Here is a 17,330-nt window from a genome sequence, read left to right on the forward strand (position 1 = left end):
GCAAGTACAACTCAGGCAATGGGCCTCAACAAGAAAAGCACTTCTTACATTGGTCTAGCTGTACTGGATCTTCCACTTTTCCTCCAGGGAACTGGTAGTGTCTTCTCTGTGATGATTTCTGTTTCATGAGCCTGTCTATATTGTCTCTCGTTAATCTCTTTTTCAGAAGAAACTCCCTTCTTTACACATAATCTCTCATAAAGGACAGCTATAAAACAGATGTGACCACCATAATTCAACACCTGGCCTTCAGGCACTCGAAGAAAATCCGTAACAGAGCTTTTTTCAAAATCTGGCTAGGATGAGAGTATTTTAAAAAAATATTTGAAACAGAAATAACTGTCTCTTTATGTCATCATTTAACAAACGTGAAGAGCACTACTAAAACACAGGAGATAGTCTTCCTGCTGAACAGTACAAAACAGAAAGCTGAATTGTCTTATTAGACTGATTATTTTAGCAAAATGCAAAAATATTTCAACCTGACAATATCAGATATGAAATGAAACTACAATTATCATGACTTTAGATTCACCAGCAGATGAGATGAACATCTTGGATGAACTTAGGAGAACGTAACTGAGATGGAACGTAATCTGTAAATTATTTTACAATGGCAACTAATCCAACAAAATATTGGCTTTCACTTCTTACTTCATAAAAAAATTTATATTTTCCAATAAAAGACCTCAATCTGGTGCTGAAGTGGTAAAAATAATCTAGACTAGATCATTATAGTGATACTTGCATCATTAGGTGAACATAGAATCAGAAAAGTCTGATTCTGTATTTAAAAATCCTTCACATAAGGATTTGGAGTCTTCCCTAAATAGCAACCTAATCCTTTTCACTAAGAGAGCAGATATTGAGAAGACAATTAATCTTGAGCTCAAGGCATGAAAGCAGAGTTCAAAATTTGGGGTCTGATTTAAGAATAGAGATTTGGGGCAGATATGTGGAAAACCTTCAGTATCACCTCTGTTCCTTATCTTTAAGCTGAGGATAAGTCACCTATTTCTTATCTGCATTATCATTTAATTATCCCAGCTGAGAAGAAAGCTCATAAGAGAAGTCCAAGGTCTTCTGTTGCCTACTTATTCTGAGCTTTAATCTACGACTACTTGCATCAGGGTAGCACCTACAGCCTGTCTCTCATTATTCTAGAGGCTGCACAACCATCAAAAAGATAGCCCTTAGCTTCAAAGAATTTATGATCTAATGAACTGTGATAAATTGCAGTAACCCCTTGGAAATGCACAGCACAGTTTCAGTTAGTACCTCTGAGTGTTACTGATGAAAATCAATATAAAACATCGACCCTATTCTTCCTCAAACACATCAAACAGCCAACACTAACACAAAAAGCTATAACCAGCACAAAATTAACAAAGTGTTTCTGTCACACATCACACACTCAGAGTGCTTCAGCAGATTTCATAGATGAAAAAAAAAACATGTGAAGAGGTCCCACCTTCCCACCTGCCTCTCTTCCAAACCCAAAATTTAACCCCTAAACCCCTACCTAGTTTTAAAGATTTAAGATTATTCTGAACATTAAGTATCCACATGTAATTTTGGGGAATGCTTTTCATTTTGAGAATGTGCTTGCCTTTAAGAGTTTCAGGTCCTCAATGCCTCATAAAGTGAGGATATGGCCTCTAAACTCTGACTTAAGAAGACCTATAAATTCCTGATTGTAATGGATTTTTCCACAATGAACCTGTATTCATGAGTAAACTAGATTTCCCTCCCACTTAATCTTTTTAGCTCTAATTAACATGATTTGTTGAGCTACTTATCTGTCCTTGTAGTTTCTTTCTACTCAGAAGCATTGGGAGCTACAGCAATAGTACAAGACAGGGTCTAAGGACCTTCCCAGTTTCAAGTTATCTTTCCCTTCAAATGCAACCCTTGGTTCTACACATTTCAAAGATTTAATGGACATCCTTGTTTCTACATTTTCCCTATTTTCAGTAATACTACAGCAACATGTTGAAAAACAACATGTAAAATAATAGGACCTGCCTGCCCCATTTCAATTTTCCTTAAAGATTCAGAATGAAGAGAATATTAATTATGAAAACACTGAAGAAAAAAAATGAAGGTTTAGACCAATGTAACCTATCATTCCCTTTTAGTAGCACATAACAATTCCTAGTCAAAATGCAAAACATTTCAACAAAGCTTCACAAATAACTTAAAGCAAACATTTCTCCTCTGCTATGTTCCACACCAGAAAATATTAGTTCCTCTATTAAGTTACACCTAATATTCTCATATTCAAAGTTCAAAATGCTTTTTAAAACAGGTCAAGATTGTTTTTACCCTTTCTGAGCCAGAGTAATCAGAAGGAGGCATTTCTGAGAGAAGTATTTATTGCAGTCCAGGATCTGCAGCTGACTAGTGTACATTACTATTTTATTAAAGTTAATAAAGTCAGATACTGCAGCTGGTGGTTTGTCTGATGGTTTACAGAGGAAGAATCCTCATGGAGATCAGCATATGTGAAACTTTTCCTGAATGGTGAACAGCCTGGCTGTTGGACAGACTCCTGTAGTCTTGGCTCTGTTTTTAAATTGTATCTCCTTGTAGAATTTTCTGTTAAAAATCTTGCGCCATTCTCTTATTTTCTATAAACCAGCTCTGTTTCTACTTTATAGAAAGGCTGAGATTAAATATGAGAGATAAGAAAGAGTAATTAATCTGCTGGTCTGATTTAATTCTAAGCAAACCAATCTAGAAACAGCTGTGGGCCACCTAGCCCACAAAGACAATAATCCAGATGCTTCAACCCTACTAATTCCAGTGTCAGACATGCAACTCACTTGATACTTGACAGTGCAGATGCTGAAAGGCCTTCTTGCAGAAACCTCACATTGCCACAGCTGCCAGCTCTCAGGGAAACAGAGCAGCAGAGGGAATCCCAGAGGAGATGCTAATGAGGCTAATTGGCAGTTCCAAGCAGACTTAGGGAGAGGCAAGGGAATAAATGACTAACAGAAGGAAGAGAGAGGGATGTGGAGGGTTGAGTAAATCTTTGTTGACCCTAAGGTCCTTGCACACTCTTTCTTGCTTTGGTAATTCTGACTGGACAGACCTCTGAGCTTTATTCATTTGTCTTGAACAGGCAGATCACTCACTGCTCCTTAGTCAGTGAGTGCCTGCTCTTATCCAGGGCTGAGGAACTCATGACTCTGAGTACCACAGACTTTAGAAGATTAATACTCAAATAATAACTTCGTCTTTCTCTGAAGAATAGGAAAATGACATTGTAAAAGCTGCTTTGAAGCTTCTAATGATTTTGTGACTTTTGTCTCAACAATTTCATTGCTCACCTCTTTTGAGACAATACCAGGGAAGGGCAGAGTTGCGACTGTTCAAAACATACTTTTAAACTCATAGCTAACATGGTATCTTTAGAAATACACTTCAGGATGCTGTGCTCAATACTAAACCATACAATCAGTAAGGTTGTAAAGGGCCTCTAAGATCGTTGCATGCAACTGTTAACCCAGCATTACCATGGCCACTGCTAAACCATGTGCTAAGTGCTATATCCACACGGTTTTTGAACACTTTCCGGGCTGGTGATTCCACCACTTCCCTGGACAGCCTGTTCCATGCCTGACCACCCTTTCAGTGAAGAAAGCTTCCCTAATATCCAACATAAACCTACTCTGACACAACTTGAGGCAATTACCCTTGTCACCTTAGAGAAGACACCAACCCTCACCTGTCTACAACCTCTTTTCAGGTACATGTAGAGAGCGATATGGTTTTCCTTCAACCTCATTTTGCCCATGGGGAAAAAAGCTGGGGAGTATCTGGGGCTCCCTCAGCAGCTCCTCATAGTAATTGTGCTCTAAATGCAATATTATGAAGGATTTGCTGATGAGAGTTTTTATTACTACTACAGAAAACTCTCCACTTGCATTTTCTATAAAAACAAATATATTCTTCTACTTTCTTCTTCTACTTTGGATTAACAGTTGAACACATGGCTGTTCTTCATTCCAACAAACAGCTCTTGTACACCAAGAATCACAATTTATAAGAATAATCTAATAATCATAATCTACATAAAGAATAATAAATTATACAACAAAAGTAATCTAAAGAATGTACCTAAATAACTTAAAGAATGTTGGGTCTCAGGTGCTATGTTGTTCACCAATGTGCTCTGTTAACTCCATCATCCACATAAGTCTTCCGTGCCAGAGAAATCAACACCACAGTATCCCCCGCTGTGGATTTTCCAACTCAATCAAAACAATACACATACTTAGGAAACCAAAACTCCTAGTAAAAGGTTGAAAAGAGCTTTGAGCTAGAAAGAAGTTTACCATACATGTATAAACTATGTGCCACACAATCCCAAAGTTACATAAATTCCAGGGGTTTCATGTTCCAGCCCTTCTGCAACTGATTCTAAGACAAAATAGAGCAACAATAACCAATTCTTGAATTAAAATAAAACACAAGGCTTAAAATTACACCTAGACCAAACTCTTCCCCATATCTAAGCAGAGTGAGAAACCTGGTAATACTAATGGCTGCAGGAACCTCAGAATCCTAGCTCCTAATGCTGAGCACAGCCCTCTGCCACCCAGAGACCAGCTCTGCATGAGCAGCAACATTCAGCCATTCCCTGTAGGGGCACCCCAACAAGGAAACTCTTCAGGCCCTGCAGGGTAAATAAGGCCTTGCAGTTTCATTGTTTCCCTTAAATTGCATTCGCACTTGGAAGCTTCAACTAAGCCTGACTTCCATGTGAAATGTTGCTAGACCAACTGCTATGGTAGTTGAAGCCTCTTAGTAAGATAAAAAAAATCACCTTTCCTCTTAAAGCCATGGCCCAGGCAGCAATCAGTTAGACTGCATAATTCCCAAAAGCATTCCTGTATCCCTGAACAGTTGCCTGAGCCTCCAGCTCCAGCTGGCAGAGATACAGAGGGGAGGGCGAGGAAGGGGGATGTGGCACAGGCAACATAGGAAGAACACAGGTGTCTTTTCCAGGCATGCAGGGATGAATTTAGAAAAACCAAACCTCAGCTGGGGTTGACAGCAGTAAGGAATGTGACAGAGAAGGTGATGGTCAGGAAAATGGAGCTGCACTTGTTCAGCCTGAAGGGGATGAGCCTGTTGTACACATGTCGATGTGTATGCATGGTTGAGAGTCACAAGCTGAAAAAAATTACAACTAGAAATAAGGCAAAAGAAGTCAGAATGGTAGGGAATATGTCCTGGAACTGGCTGCCAAGAGGATCTGAATCTCTGCCCTTAATGGCATTTAAAGCTCAATTGCATGAGGCTCTGTTTTGTACCACCTGGCTTTGAAATAATTTCTCAGATGGGACTCAACTGGATCATCTCCAGAGGTCTGTCCAACCTACATTACACTGGATTCTTCCACTCTAATTTCCAAAGCAAATCCTAATCCAAATGCAGGACAGCCAAGGGGCAATGCCAACATTCAAGGATACATAGGACATTCCCCCTTCCTAAAATTGAGGGTGTTTCAAAATCCAACAATGAGCTAAATCTTTTGCAGGTTTGTATTTTCAATCCAGATTATGTTGTCAGAAACCATATCAATGTGTGAAATTACTGATTTTAGAACTTTCAACCAAAAAAATTATCTCAAGCTCTTAAACTGTTTAAAAATTTTTTTTTTTCTCTGATGGGAGAGGTGCAAATTAGACTGTTTAAATCAGAGATGATGAGAAAGTGTAATTAAGCAGCCAGGGTGCTAAATAAATGGATGTGATGGCAATTTATATGAGAGAAGCAAACTGCTTGGATACAAAGGAAACCTAAAACTTGCTCAAGACAGGAAATACTTTAGGCTGTGGTGGATCACGCATCAGCTTCAATGTAGACAAGGGGCTCTGTCTCCATCCTGTTTTATGACATTTTTAACATCTTACTGCATTACTGAGAGAGGACTGCAATTACTTCTCAGATCCTATGTTGAAAGTCATTAATTGGTATGAAGGATTTGTGATTCCTGCCAAGAACCTCCAGCCCCCATAACTTACTTATGCGGCATAGTTGTAACTGAAGTTATGTCACACAGGACTCCGAAATGTCAAGGAAAATGGAGCTTATGAAAAGCCCGAAGGATGACAAGTAGAACCTTAAAGAAGATGACAGCCATGGAGAACAGATCAAGAGCTACTGGTTTGTCCTTCAGTTGGAGTTTATAAAGCATTGACAAACATGACCGGTGTTTCTTATCTCACTTTGCCAATTAAATTAGCTCCTGTAATTTTTTTTTTTGGTTTCTAACTGGAACCTACCACAAATATTTCACTGAAACACATACACTCTATTGTTTCCGTCTCTGGAAAAAGGAAAGAAATGAAACATTATCCATTACACTAAACTGCCTTGCATTACTACGCACAAGTGGACTTTAAAGAAGAAACACTGGAATTGCTCATAAATTTGATTCTTTTCTTGAAGGAGACCCTCTTCTGGAGAGTAAGAGCAATCAAACCAAGTCTGTTGAGATTACCTGTTGCAGACTTTAAATATTTTATATTTCATTTGCATGTTTATTTATCTCTGGTATAATAAGCTCCAATTTAATGACTGTAATGCATCAGAAATAACTAAGAAGTTCAAATTTGCATTGCCTTGTAAAATTACAATTTTTTGCTTTCCTATCTCATTTGGGTATTTTCACAAAACTAATTTTTCTTGTGCTTAAACACGAAATTAATTATGATCACATGCAAGACATTTTGGTACTCTAATGAAAGTTAATTGGTATGAGGTTATTAATTCTAATTATAACAAATTTAAAGTAGGAAAACTCATTATTTCTCATAATTTCTACTGCAGTAGCTTCTAGTTTTCAACATTATTGTGCTCTGTTTGAACTATTTTGCTATATATAACTTCACCACATATCTTAAATAGTGAGCCTTGTAACTCTGCTGATTTGGGAAAGCTACATGCAATTTGCCATTTGACATTTTTTCCTTACTTTTAATGACACAGTCATGATCATTCTGCTGAAATGCTGAGTGGATAGAAGAAGATAATTTCTATAAAAATAGCAAAAAATACTTTGCAGTAGAAGTGCAGTTTATGCCACAAAAATGTGGCTTTGATAACACTGTACACTAATGATAGCAAAATGCAGATATTCAAAAGACAGAAATGCACCTAGAGCCCTGCAACCATAGTGACATCATTTGACCAAAACGCCTGCTCCACAAGAGTATTATTTGCCATTCAATCATGGAATAAGAGATGGCAAAATGTTGAGACTCTAAACAAACTGTTTACTGTCCTACAGCGAAGACTAAGAGCTTTAGGTACTGCCAAGGGAAGTCTTTTATTACAGACTCACAGAATCATTTGGGTTGGAAAAGACCTTTCAGATCATAAAGTGTGACCATTACTAAATTCCTTTTTTGAATTTTTCATTTAACGCTAAGCTTTCAAATTGAAACTACTACATCAAGAATCAAATCTGCAGCTGACAATATAAAAACTCTGAAAGTGAGTGTGAAGCGAGCATCAGGCCAGTGGCTGTGTGAGCACTGGGGAGCTGTGACATGTCTTGGCCAAACACCCTCCCAAGGGTTTAATGTGCCATCACTTGCCATGGAAAAAGAGCAGCCCTTCTGCCTCATGCAAGGTCAGAGCCACTGACCCCTGCCTTGCCAGCTGCCAACATAAACACCAGGCTGGCAAAGCACAACCTCTCTCTGCAAAACGGAAAGCTGTGCATGAGGAAATTTTATACAAGCCAAAAAATAAGCCAGTGACTCAGAAGGGGATTACAGACACAATTACTACAGAGAGACATTGTAAACATGGCTGGTTGGGGCAGCTTTTGATTGGCAGAAAGGCACCACTCAGGTGATGACAACCACCAGCCCTATTTAAAGGCTGCAGTCTTATTCCACTATAAAGTCACACTTTGATCACTTTTGTTTTGCAGAAAGGAAGCTGGCCTCAAATCAAAAGAATTGCCTTAAGGGCAAAAGAGAACTTTTTCTTTACAGTACAGAAAACAACACAACCATCTCTTCTTAATTAAGGACCATTACATTAAAAGATAACAAAGAGAAGTTTGGGGTTGCCTTATAATTTTATGTCCGGGTGATATTAAAACTGTCATGCAACCACATCAAAATGAGTCTATATTTGGTACTGCATTACAAAAACTCTAAATTATCTTTCTGGGTGTGGGAGGGTGGGGGGAAGAATGACCAATATGCTTTCATTCGTAGTGAAACAGTTAAAAAAACATAGGACCACAAACTGATGTCAAAATTCTGGCTTCACTAAACAAAGGTCACATATCCAGAGCATGCTGAAGTGTAAGGAATCTCATTATCAGTGCCTTCTGGCAGACCAAGATATCAGTAAGATAAGGGGAAAAAAAGGACCCAAGAAAAAACACTAAACACAAAAAAATGACAGTAACAGAAAAAAAGCAAACAAAACAAAACTGAAGATGGAAAATAAACACCCCTGTCCTGTCCCGTTCCCCACCCCACCCCTCCCCCCAAATAAAAAGAACCCAAAGCCCCATTGGTTTACACCGTGGAAAACCATGCCAAAATCAGCTAATTTCAAAATGGCAAAGTAGAAGTGGGTGTGTTGGAAAAGAGAGAAATTCAAGACACTTTTATATTTCAGGGCTTCCTTAGGAGACTCATGTTTCCTGGATTTTACTCACAGAAGAAAAAACTCAGCTCATGTTTTCTTGCAAAGAGGATTATGGCCATAAATCATCCTGAGGGTGCATGTTCTAAGAGATATGACATTACTAATATTATGTTAAAAAAGGCATTCTCCAATTGGTAGGGAAAGAAGGCCAGTTGTCAATATTGCAGGGTTCTTTTAATTTCCAGTTAACTTTGCTAGGATTTTTTTTTTAATAACAGTCAACTCATGAACTGGGTTTCATCAACGAGCTGTCTTATGATTCAACAAAACCTCATCTTTCCCAGTAAGCTCTGCCCATGTTCTGATCATCTCAGATTAGTGTCAGAGAAACTATTTTTGTGTCTTATAAAGAACAGAAGCCACTTTTCCATCCACACTAATCTGCTTCCAAAAAACTGTGGAGAAGAATACAGCTCATTTGCTCATGGACAAATAACATCTCTACATCTTTGGTATTATCTTCCATCAAAATGATTTGATTTTCTGAGTATGTCATTCTCCACTCACATGATTACTTTTTGAAATAAATCAGCTCAAGTCTTGTCCCAACAAACATGGAAGATAAATGAAGTAAATGTTAGAGAATTGGAACAATTTGGGCAAAAAAATCAATGAGTCTTGTTAAATTCTTGTGCTATGAAGGTTTTCTGAAGCTTTTAATCATAATTTCACAACATAGTTACAAGTTATCAAATCAATGAGACATTTCACTTAAAACCCAAAATGCTCAAACCCCAAATAAGGTACTGAGAGATCCATTCTTTCCTCTTCAAGTGAAAAATACTGCAAAACTTAATGAGAATGATACTTGGGAACTGAGGTGGAAATATCTAGATTTATTATTGTTATGCCTCCACATGCCAGCTGAGTTCATAAAAGCTGTGTGAATTTATTCCAGGTGTCAATAAATAAACAGGGTAGGGAATCCCATACCCTTTACACTCCAGTTACAGAGCAGAGCAATTTTTGCTTGCTTTGAATCAAATGACTGGTAGTTCTAAACAAGAATTTTCTACTGCTATCCAAATGAAAAAATGGGTTAACTTTTTAAAAAAAAGAAATAAATAAAACAAAACCAAAACCTAACATACGTGGTATTAAAATTTCAGTTTCCTGCAAGTGTTGTGGCAGACCTTAGAGGCCACCAGAAAGGTGGAGGAGGCCCTGGGATAAACAACAAACAGGAGCAGAACTGGAGAGTACACTTAGGCACATATCAGCCTAAATAGTGGAAAGATATTTTGGACCAAGAGTCTTTGTAACCAGGCTGAGAGCAGACTTCCTTTAGATTGCAATTCTACATTCTTTTCTTCTGCTCCAGAAGTTGCTGAGGCTGTTGTTTCTACACCTACCACCATCTTAGCATCATCCTCTTTATTCTAATTCTTTTTCTGCACAGCTGCACTGACACCTACTCACCAGATCTGCTCTTAGGCAAGACAATGAAACATGAAAGATGAAGGAGGTTTCTTTTTTCTCTCAAAGACCAGAAATGAACAGACATTATTCAGTGCTTTGAAAAAACTCATGGCTTCAGCTTGCTCTTAGAACACATGGCACAGTCACCACAGCAAGTAATCCTCCCTCTGAAGAAGTGTAATATAAAGCCAAGGTGTCTGGCAAGACTATTCAGTTAAATGGTAATACATCCTTTGGACAAAAATTCAGTTGGAAAACACAAAGAATAAAAAAGACATTCAAAACCTGGCAACTGTGAGAAAGAGACTCCACTTTCCACTACAAAACACTTGCTCACAGTGTGGCAATGCTAAGCAAAAGAAAATTGCAAATACAAAAGCAGGGAACACTCATGTAGAAACCTGAGCCCCATCCTGTGAAACAAATATTTATAAATATATATATGCATATATATGTGTATATATATATACACATATATGTATATAAAAATAAAGAATTTTCACATTTATTTTTACCAAGATTATTTTAAGAAAAGTTTTTATATTAAGAAATACCACCCATAAGAGAACGTCATCCAGAACAGCCCACAACAGAATTTTACTCAATTATACTCTCAGTTTGAGCAAGTAATTGCAAATTACTTAGTTTACTCTGATTTATGCTGATGGCTGCATATTCTCTCCTCCTTTTAGCAAACTATCTTTTAAGCTGGTATTTAGGTAAGTATTTAGGAACCTTTAGGTTCTAAAGTATTTAGGTAAGATGCATTTCCTGTCACGGGATGTCATTAGACAAATTGAACCATCACTTATATAAACTTATCTTGCTGTAATTGGGATAAGAAAACAAAAGTAAGGCTTCTGGCTTTACTGTGCAAAAACGCCCTTATTGTTCTACTACATTTCCTGAGTATTTGACATTTCAATATATCCAGCAGAAAGGGTTGTTATTCACTGCCTTTGATATTGTTCAAAAGAAGTTTTTGCCATTAATTTTAATAATATTGTAAGCATGCAGCCTGATGTTAAATTCCTTTACACTCAAAACTTCCATTTACAAAAACATCATCAAGCAGAGAAGGAACACTAGTTTGTTTTCTTGTAAACCATAGCTCAGAACAAGAATCAACTGGTCATTAAAACCAGAACATTTTCACCTGCAAAACAGACATTTACTAAGCTTGTCTTCATTATTTCATCTGGCAAATCTATGTCTCTGAAATCATCAAGTCACAACGAGATAGAATGTGTGGCATTCTAAAGGCATGAGGAGAAAATAACTTCATATTTTCTTACCTTTGCATTATAGGGAATATAATGCTTTGATAAGGCTTCAGGAGTGTGCATCCATGTTTTGTCTACAGAAAAGCAAAATAAAAGAAGCACTGAATAGGTTATCCAATTGTTAACTTAAGTATAAAAGTATTTCTGTGGAAAAGTTCAACAATCATCCTCTTACTCAAAAAAACAGATGTCTGAGGTAGTTAGAGGGGCTGGAGAGAAATATCTCACACCTTCCCAAACACTTAGAAGAAACAACCTGCTTCTTTCTGTTGGGCACACTTCCTATTTTAACCAGCTTGGTTTTCCATAAGAACTACAGTTCCACCCCCCAAATGCATTAATTGGTCTGAGGCTGTTTGCTGGTTCTGTCTCAGATCAGGATTTTCTGCATCCTGATGTTTAAAGCACTGACTGCATCTTGTGCATCTAATGATGCTTTTTTGATGAATTATGTGCTTTTTCTGATGAATAATGAAGACATTAAAGGTACAAACAAAAATTATCCAAGCTGTAACTGACAGAAGAAAGCCCTAATCCTTACAAAAGAAAAAGGAGGAGCATCAGATTTATAAGTTTTAGATTTGATTTTTAAGTTCAGATCATCTGTAATTTTTCCATACCTATGCTAAACAAATTTGCATATTTACCCTTTAACTTTCCCATTACAATACAGTGTTATTCTCTTTTCCTGCTGCATGGACATAATTCAGTAATTATTTGTTCAATACATCATCTCCTCTTACTTTAATGGCCTTTTTGAATGTTCTGCACAATTTAAGATGGAATTCCAAACACTGAGGAAAAGCTTTTTCTTATTACAAATCTTAGAAACAATTTTCAAAATTTTCTCATTTGAAAGCATTTAAGAAAACAAAAACATTCAAAAATACTAATTTTCATTACCATTCTCCATTTGGGAGAATCTGTAAATCCAATTAATGTTTTATATTATATATATTGAACATTTAGTACTATTTTCTAACTTGAGACTATCCTGGTTTAAATGAGCATGAATTAAAGTCACAAAACTGGAACTTTATTGAGTTAAGTAACAGAATAACAGCTTAAAGCAAAATTCTACCCTTGGATATTCCCAATTCCATTTGCCTTTATGGGAAGGTGCAGTTACAGTAATTACCAACTTTTTTGTTAGTTACACTTAAGGACAATAAAATTCTGTTCACTTCAAACTGTTGAAGAGCAAAAGCTGTGACACTGATTGACACTAAAGCAATAATTAAACATTTCAGATTATGCAGGAGCAAGAAAATAGTTAAACAAGTTATTCACCAGTCACCACAGTAACAGGATCAGAACTATAAAGCTGGGAGAATTCTTTTTTCCCTTAGCAAATTTCATTCTAGATGGCAGCAATGTTCAGCTCCATTACTGAAGAGTGATATTATCACTTTTTAATTAAGGAAGAATGATTTGTCCATTCAGCAGCACCCAGGGGGATGATTAAAGTGGCTCTTCCTTTTAACTGGGGCTTGTGATTGGACTGCCGGAACCGAGAAATCAATTCCCAGAATATTTTAACACCTGAAACCTGATCTCTACTTTAGCATAATATCAAAGGCTGATGTTATCTGAAAGTGCAAAATAACCATCCAAGGGAATTTGTGAGTTAGGCCAGGTAGAATAAAGCCTGTCAGGCCAGGAGATAAGCTGAAGCCCAGCCAAGCAGCTGGACACTGGGCTTGCTGGCAAGGGGGAGCTGGCACTCAGGACAGGACTGCTCACTGCCTGCTCTGTGAACATCTGCACAGGGCCAATTGCAACTGCTCCAGGTGCACTGCCACACTGCTAATACCAAGGGTTCTAGTTCCTTCACATTACTGTTTACTAGCTGCAGTAGGGATATGGTCATATTTATACATTTATAAAGGAAAATCTAATAAAAATAGAGCACTGAGCCTCTTAAGGAAATTGCAATAGGGCTCCACTCATTTTATGCCTAGTATCGCCACAAACAAGTGACAGAGCTGTAGCTTCTAAAGCAATTATACAAGCAGACAAGTGGCTAGACAGGTGCCATCAAAACTATTCCTGGCAAATATTTCTTCCTCCCTTCAGCCCATCAGGGCAAATTAAAATCTGAAAAAAATGTTATTTAGTTTGGGAGTCAAGTGTGAAGTGCCGGTCTTAATTCAGCATCAGGTAATCTTTCAAATTTTATTATCATGAACAAGCTTTACTTAAAATGTTTCTGTGAACTCATCAAGTTGCCTACCAGCCTGCAACAGTAATGTGACAGATTCCAGCAAGGAGTAACACTGCTGGGCAAGTGTTGCTGTAACTGTTGGTACCCCTAATTGGGAGGAAGATCAGGAAATATGGCCAGGTGCTCCCAGCTCAAAATGAAATCAGTAACTTAGTGAGGTACCAAAAGACACCTGGTTCCAGGAGTCTTGTGCTATTGGTAAAACAGCCCAACATTCAGATGTAGCTCCACAGACACACCTACTGAAGATCTCCTCTGACCATGGAAGTCCATTTCTTAGAAGCAGGTAATAATTACAGAGTGGTGATGGTTTGGAAAGAGCTCTTAATGCTAAACTAAATCAATACAAGGCAAAACTCAGGCGGAGAGCAAAGACATGCAAAAAATTATTCAAGCTATTATGGGGTTGTTTTGTTACCAGCATCTCCTTCTGAATTGTAAAGTCTGATTATGGACTTACACCACCCTTAGCAGCTGTTTGAAATACTTCTTAGAACTAGTTTGATTTCACAGCAGTTGAGAAAGACCACATTTCAGGCATTTTGCATGCATAAACCAGAAAAACATGAAAAAAGAATACCTAAAAAAGAAGCATTGGCCAAATATCTGATGTAGATATGGCTTGTGGTTTGCATGATCCCTCAGCTAATTTAATTTTTAAAGAGTTTTCACAGCTTAAAACTTAATTATTCATTCTGAAGCAACAAGCAAAATATGAAACCCTACAATGAAAATCACAGATCATATTATTATTTTAAGCAGTTTACACAGACACTTCCCTGCTAAATAAAACAATAGGTCCTAAAGAAAGGACTGAAAGCCCAGATAAAACCAAACCTGACAACCTGCATCTAATGTTAACAGTAATACAAAGTGAAAGGACTCATGCTGTTACACTGGGTGAAAAGCACAGTTATTTTAGATCCTGTCTGAAGTTCTTAATCCAGGCTGCCTTAGAGTTTACATTAAAGTTTAAAAAGTGCTCAGTTGTTTTTTGAGAATTATGAGGTTTTGAGAATTATGCCTTTAAGCCATTCAGAGTCCAATAGAACCAATGCTTAACTGAGGTATGAGAAATTCTAAGCAAGTGGCCACATTCACTGGCACTGCATGGAACAAGAGGTGTAAAAAAGGGCCACCACTGTGATTTCAAGAGCATGAGGTAAACCACAGCCCTGATTAACCAGGACTGGCAATCTGTATGGAGCCTCTCCTCAACACCCCAGCATGTCCACGGTGTGCTCAGTGTGTGGTACAAGCACAGAGAGCCCCCAGAGGAGCAGCACTGTCCAATTTTTAAGAGAACTTGACTTGGGTGAGAGCTTCTCAGGTTTTATTTGCTGCCAGCACATACCAGTCTGCTAAGAGAAAACTGCATCAAGTTAACACTGGGAGACCCAAGGGTCTGACAGCCTGAATTGCAAAGGTGGAAGTGGGAGCTGGGCACTTCCATGGGCAGAGGAGTAATGCTGCTCAGAATTGAGCCCTCTCTCTTTTCTCACCTGCCTGAACCACGCCAGCCCCTTAGCATCAAAAAGGAGAGGTTGCTTTCCAAAGTGCATTTCACACCTGCTGGGTCCCGTGTGTGAGCCAGGGCAGAGGGACAAACATGTGCTGACAAATCACACACCAAACGCAATCGACTCGGGGACTTCATCAAGGGCCCTCAACTACTGAGCTGCACTCAGGGGAGGATGGCATCAGGTTAGATAACAGCACAGTGACCATTTATCTGCCAAAAAAGAAAGTGCCAGCAGTGCCAAGACACTGTCCTCCCTTTGAGATTAATTTATCTCCATGCTACTGCCCTAAGAGATTGTAGAATGGCATTTTCACAGTGCAGCTTTAGTTAACTGCCTCCCTAAAGCACACTGTCATTATTAATTCATTAACATTAAGTAACATTTATTAATTCATGTTTCTAAAGTGTTTATCAAAGCATATATCATGGCCTAGTGGCCATTCATTTAATATAATGAACAGAGAAAGACTTTGATTTTAACTTTTTCAGTGCCACAAGGAAAACACAGTAATTTCTAAAAGGTAGAAAATAAGGCCTTTATTCTTTACTGGATTACTATCTTTTCACATGGATGGATGCTTTTATTGCTAACAGAAGAAATGTTGGAACGGTCTTTTTTTCCTGTTTTACAAAACTTGGTTTGACAAAAATATTTTTAGTGACAAGCAGCATAATAAGAGTCTCCTGAAGAAGATATCCTAAGAGATCCATAATACAGCTAGGTATTACTGCCTCTGGAACAAACAGCTTACTTGCTTCAGTCTATGTACACAAATGCTCTCTGTTTCATTATTCCTAGATTATCTATTCTTCTGCAAAGAAAGAAAACCTTCTCAACAAGAAAGAACTGTCACCCTGCTAAATAATTTCCTTTCTTCTGACTGCAGTAGAAACAGGCAGGTGCTCACAAAGCCTCCTTATGCTGGTCAGACAGCAAGGTAGAATCTGACTTCTTGACCACTGCAGGTAACATATGAATGGATAGGCTGAGGTCTGAGACAATGCTTAGCACCAGAGTTTTCATCAGAATATAATACCAAAATATTACTAACAAACAAAACTACCCATATTATTGCATTGTTCAGCTGCAGCATTTGTTCCAGCCACCTAGACTGAGTAAAGTCTGGGTGCCTGAGAGCAGTAATTTATTAAAGTTATTAACAGACTACTATGACTAAGGAAATGAAATAATGAGTCATAGCCTTCCCTAGAAACGTATAGATAAAAATGCCCATCAATACACACAGCTTAAAAATAGTTACTTTTGTTATTTTTTTCTTTTTTTTCCCCCAAACATAAGACATGCTTTGGAGGCATATTTACTCTTATGCCAAGAAAAGAGCCATATCTCCCTAGAACAGAGTGAGCTTGGCAGAATGCTTTGCCTGTGTCCTTCTCCCCTAATATTTAGGACCTTGTAAATGGTTTTAAACAGCTGATTGCTATAATTGCAGAATGCTGTCACAGAATGCTGGGTTGGCATTGTTACAAAATGAAAACAAGCCTGGTATTTGCATTTCCCTCAACAGTAACATCCACTGCATAGCCTACACATTATTTACTGTATATTTTTGAGATATGGATGCTGTTATATAAGTTCTGACAATAAAGGAAAATAGGACGAAAGTGTTAGTGCAACTGACCAGTGATTAGCAAATCTTAGCTTTTGCACTTTTGATTTGTTGATGTTAAGAACTTTTAACAAGTTCATATTCCTAAACCAAGGGGAAAAAAACAAGAAAAATAGATCTGAACTACTTAGCCCATAACTTGTATGTCTTCTAGTTACAACAAGAGCTCCACAATCTTTGATAAAAGTTTCTATTTGAAGTCAAAAATAGATTACTAGCATTAGATAATTTAAGTGATCACATTTTGCAAGTTTTCACTAAGATATATGTAGAGATCAAACCTCCAACTCCATAGTTCCCTTTTGTAGTCTTGTAGTCTTGTGAACTATTCCATTATTGCTACAAATAAATTTGGAGGAGTATCAATTAAACTTGTAAAAAATGTTTAAAAAGCAAGCTTTTGAAGAATTTCTTGCTGTTAAAGAACATTATGTAAATAGGTCAAAACAAAGAAAAATATGCATAAATGACAATCTCAATATACAAGTAAAATAGAATTTTAATTTTCTGATTCCAGAACACTGAAATAATGCAATATAAAAGTTTAAGTGAAGCTTTCT

General features: G+C 37.6%; 1 protein-coding gene across 9 annotated transcripts in view; it reads right to left on the bottom strand.

Moving 5' to 3' along the window:
* Positions 1-17,330, bottom strand: part of GULP1 (GULP PTB domain containing engulfment adaptor 1) — a 143,379-nt gene that overhangs the window by 51,991 nt on the left and 74,058 nt on the right. For all 9 annotated transcript variants that reach the window (XM_038141783.1, XM_038141776.1, XM_038141780.1 and 6 more), the window contains one exon: positions 11,406-11,467. In XM_038141783.1, the coding sequence (XP_037997711.1) occupies positions 11,406-11,467 (62 nt within the window). The remainder of the gene's footprint in view (positions 1-11,405; positions 11,468-17,330) is intronic.

This window comes from Motacilla alba, chromosome 7 (genome assembly GCF_015832195.1).
Source record: "Motacilla alba alba isolate MOTALB_02 chromosome 7, Motacilla_alba_V1.0_pri, whole genome shotgun sequence".
Lineage (NCBI taxonomy): Eukaryota > Metazoa > Chordata > Aves > Passeriformes > Motacillidae > Motacilla > Motacilla alba.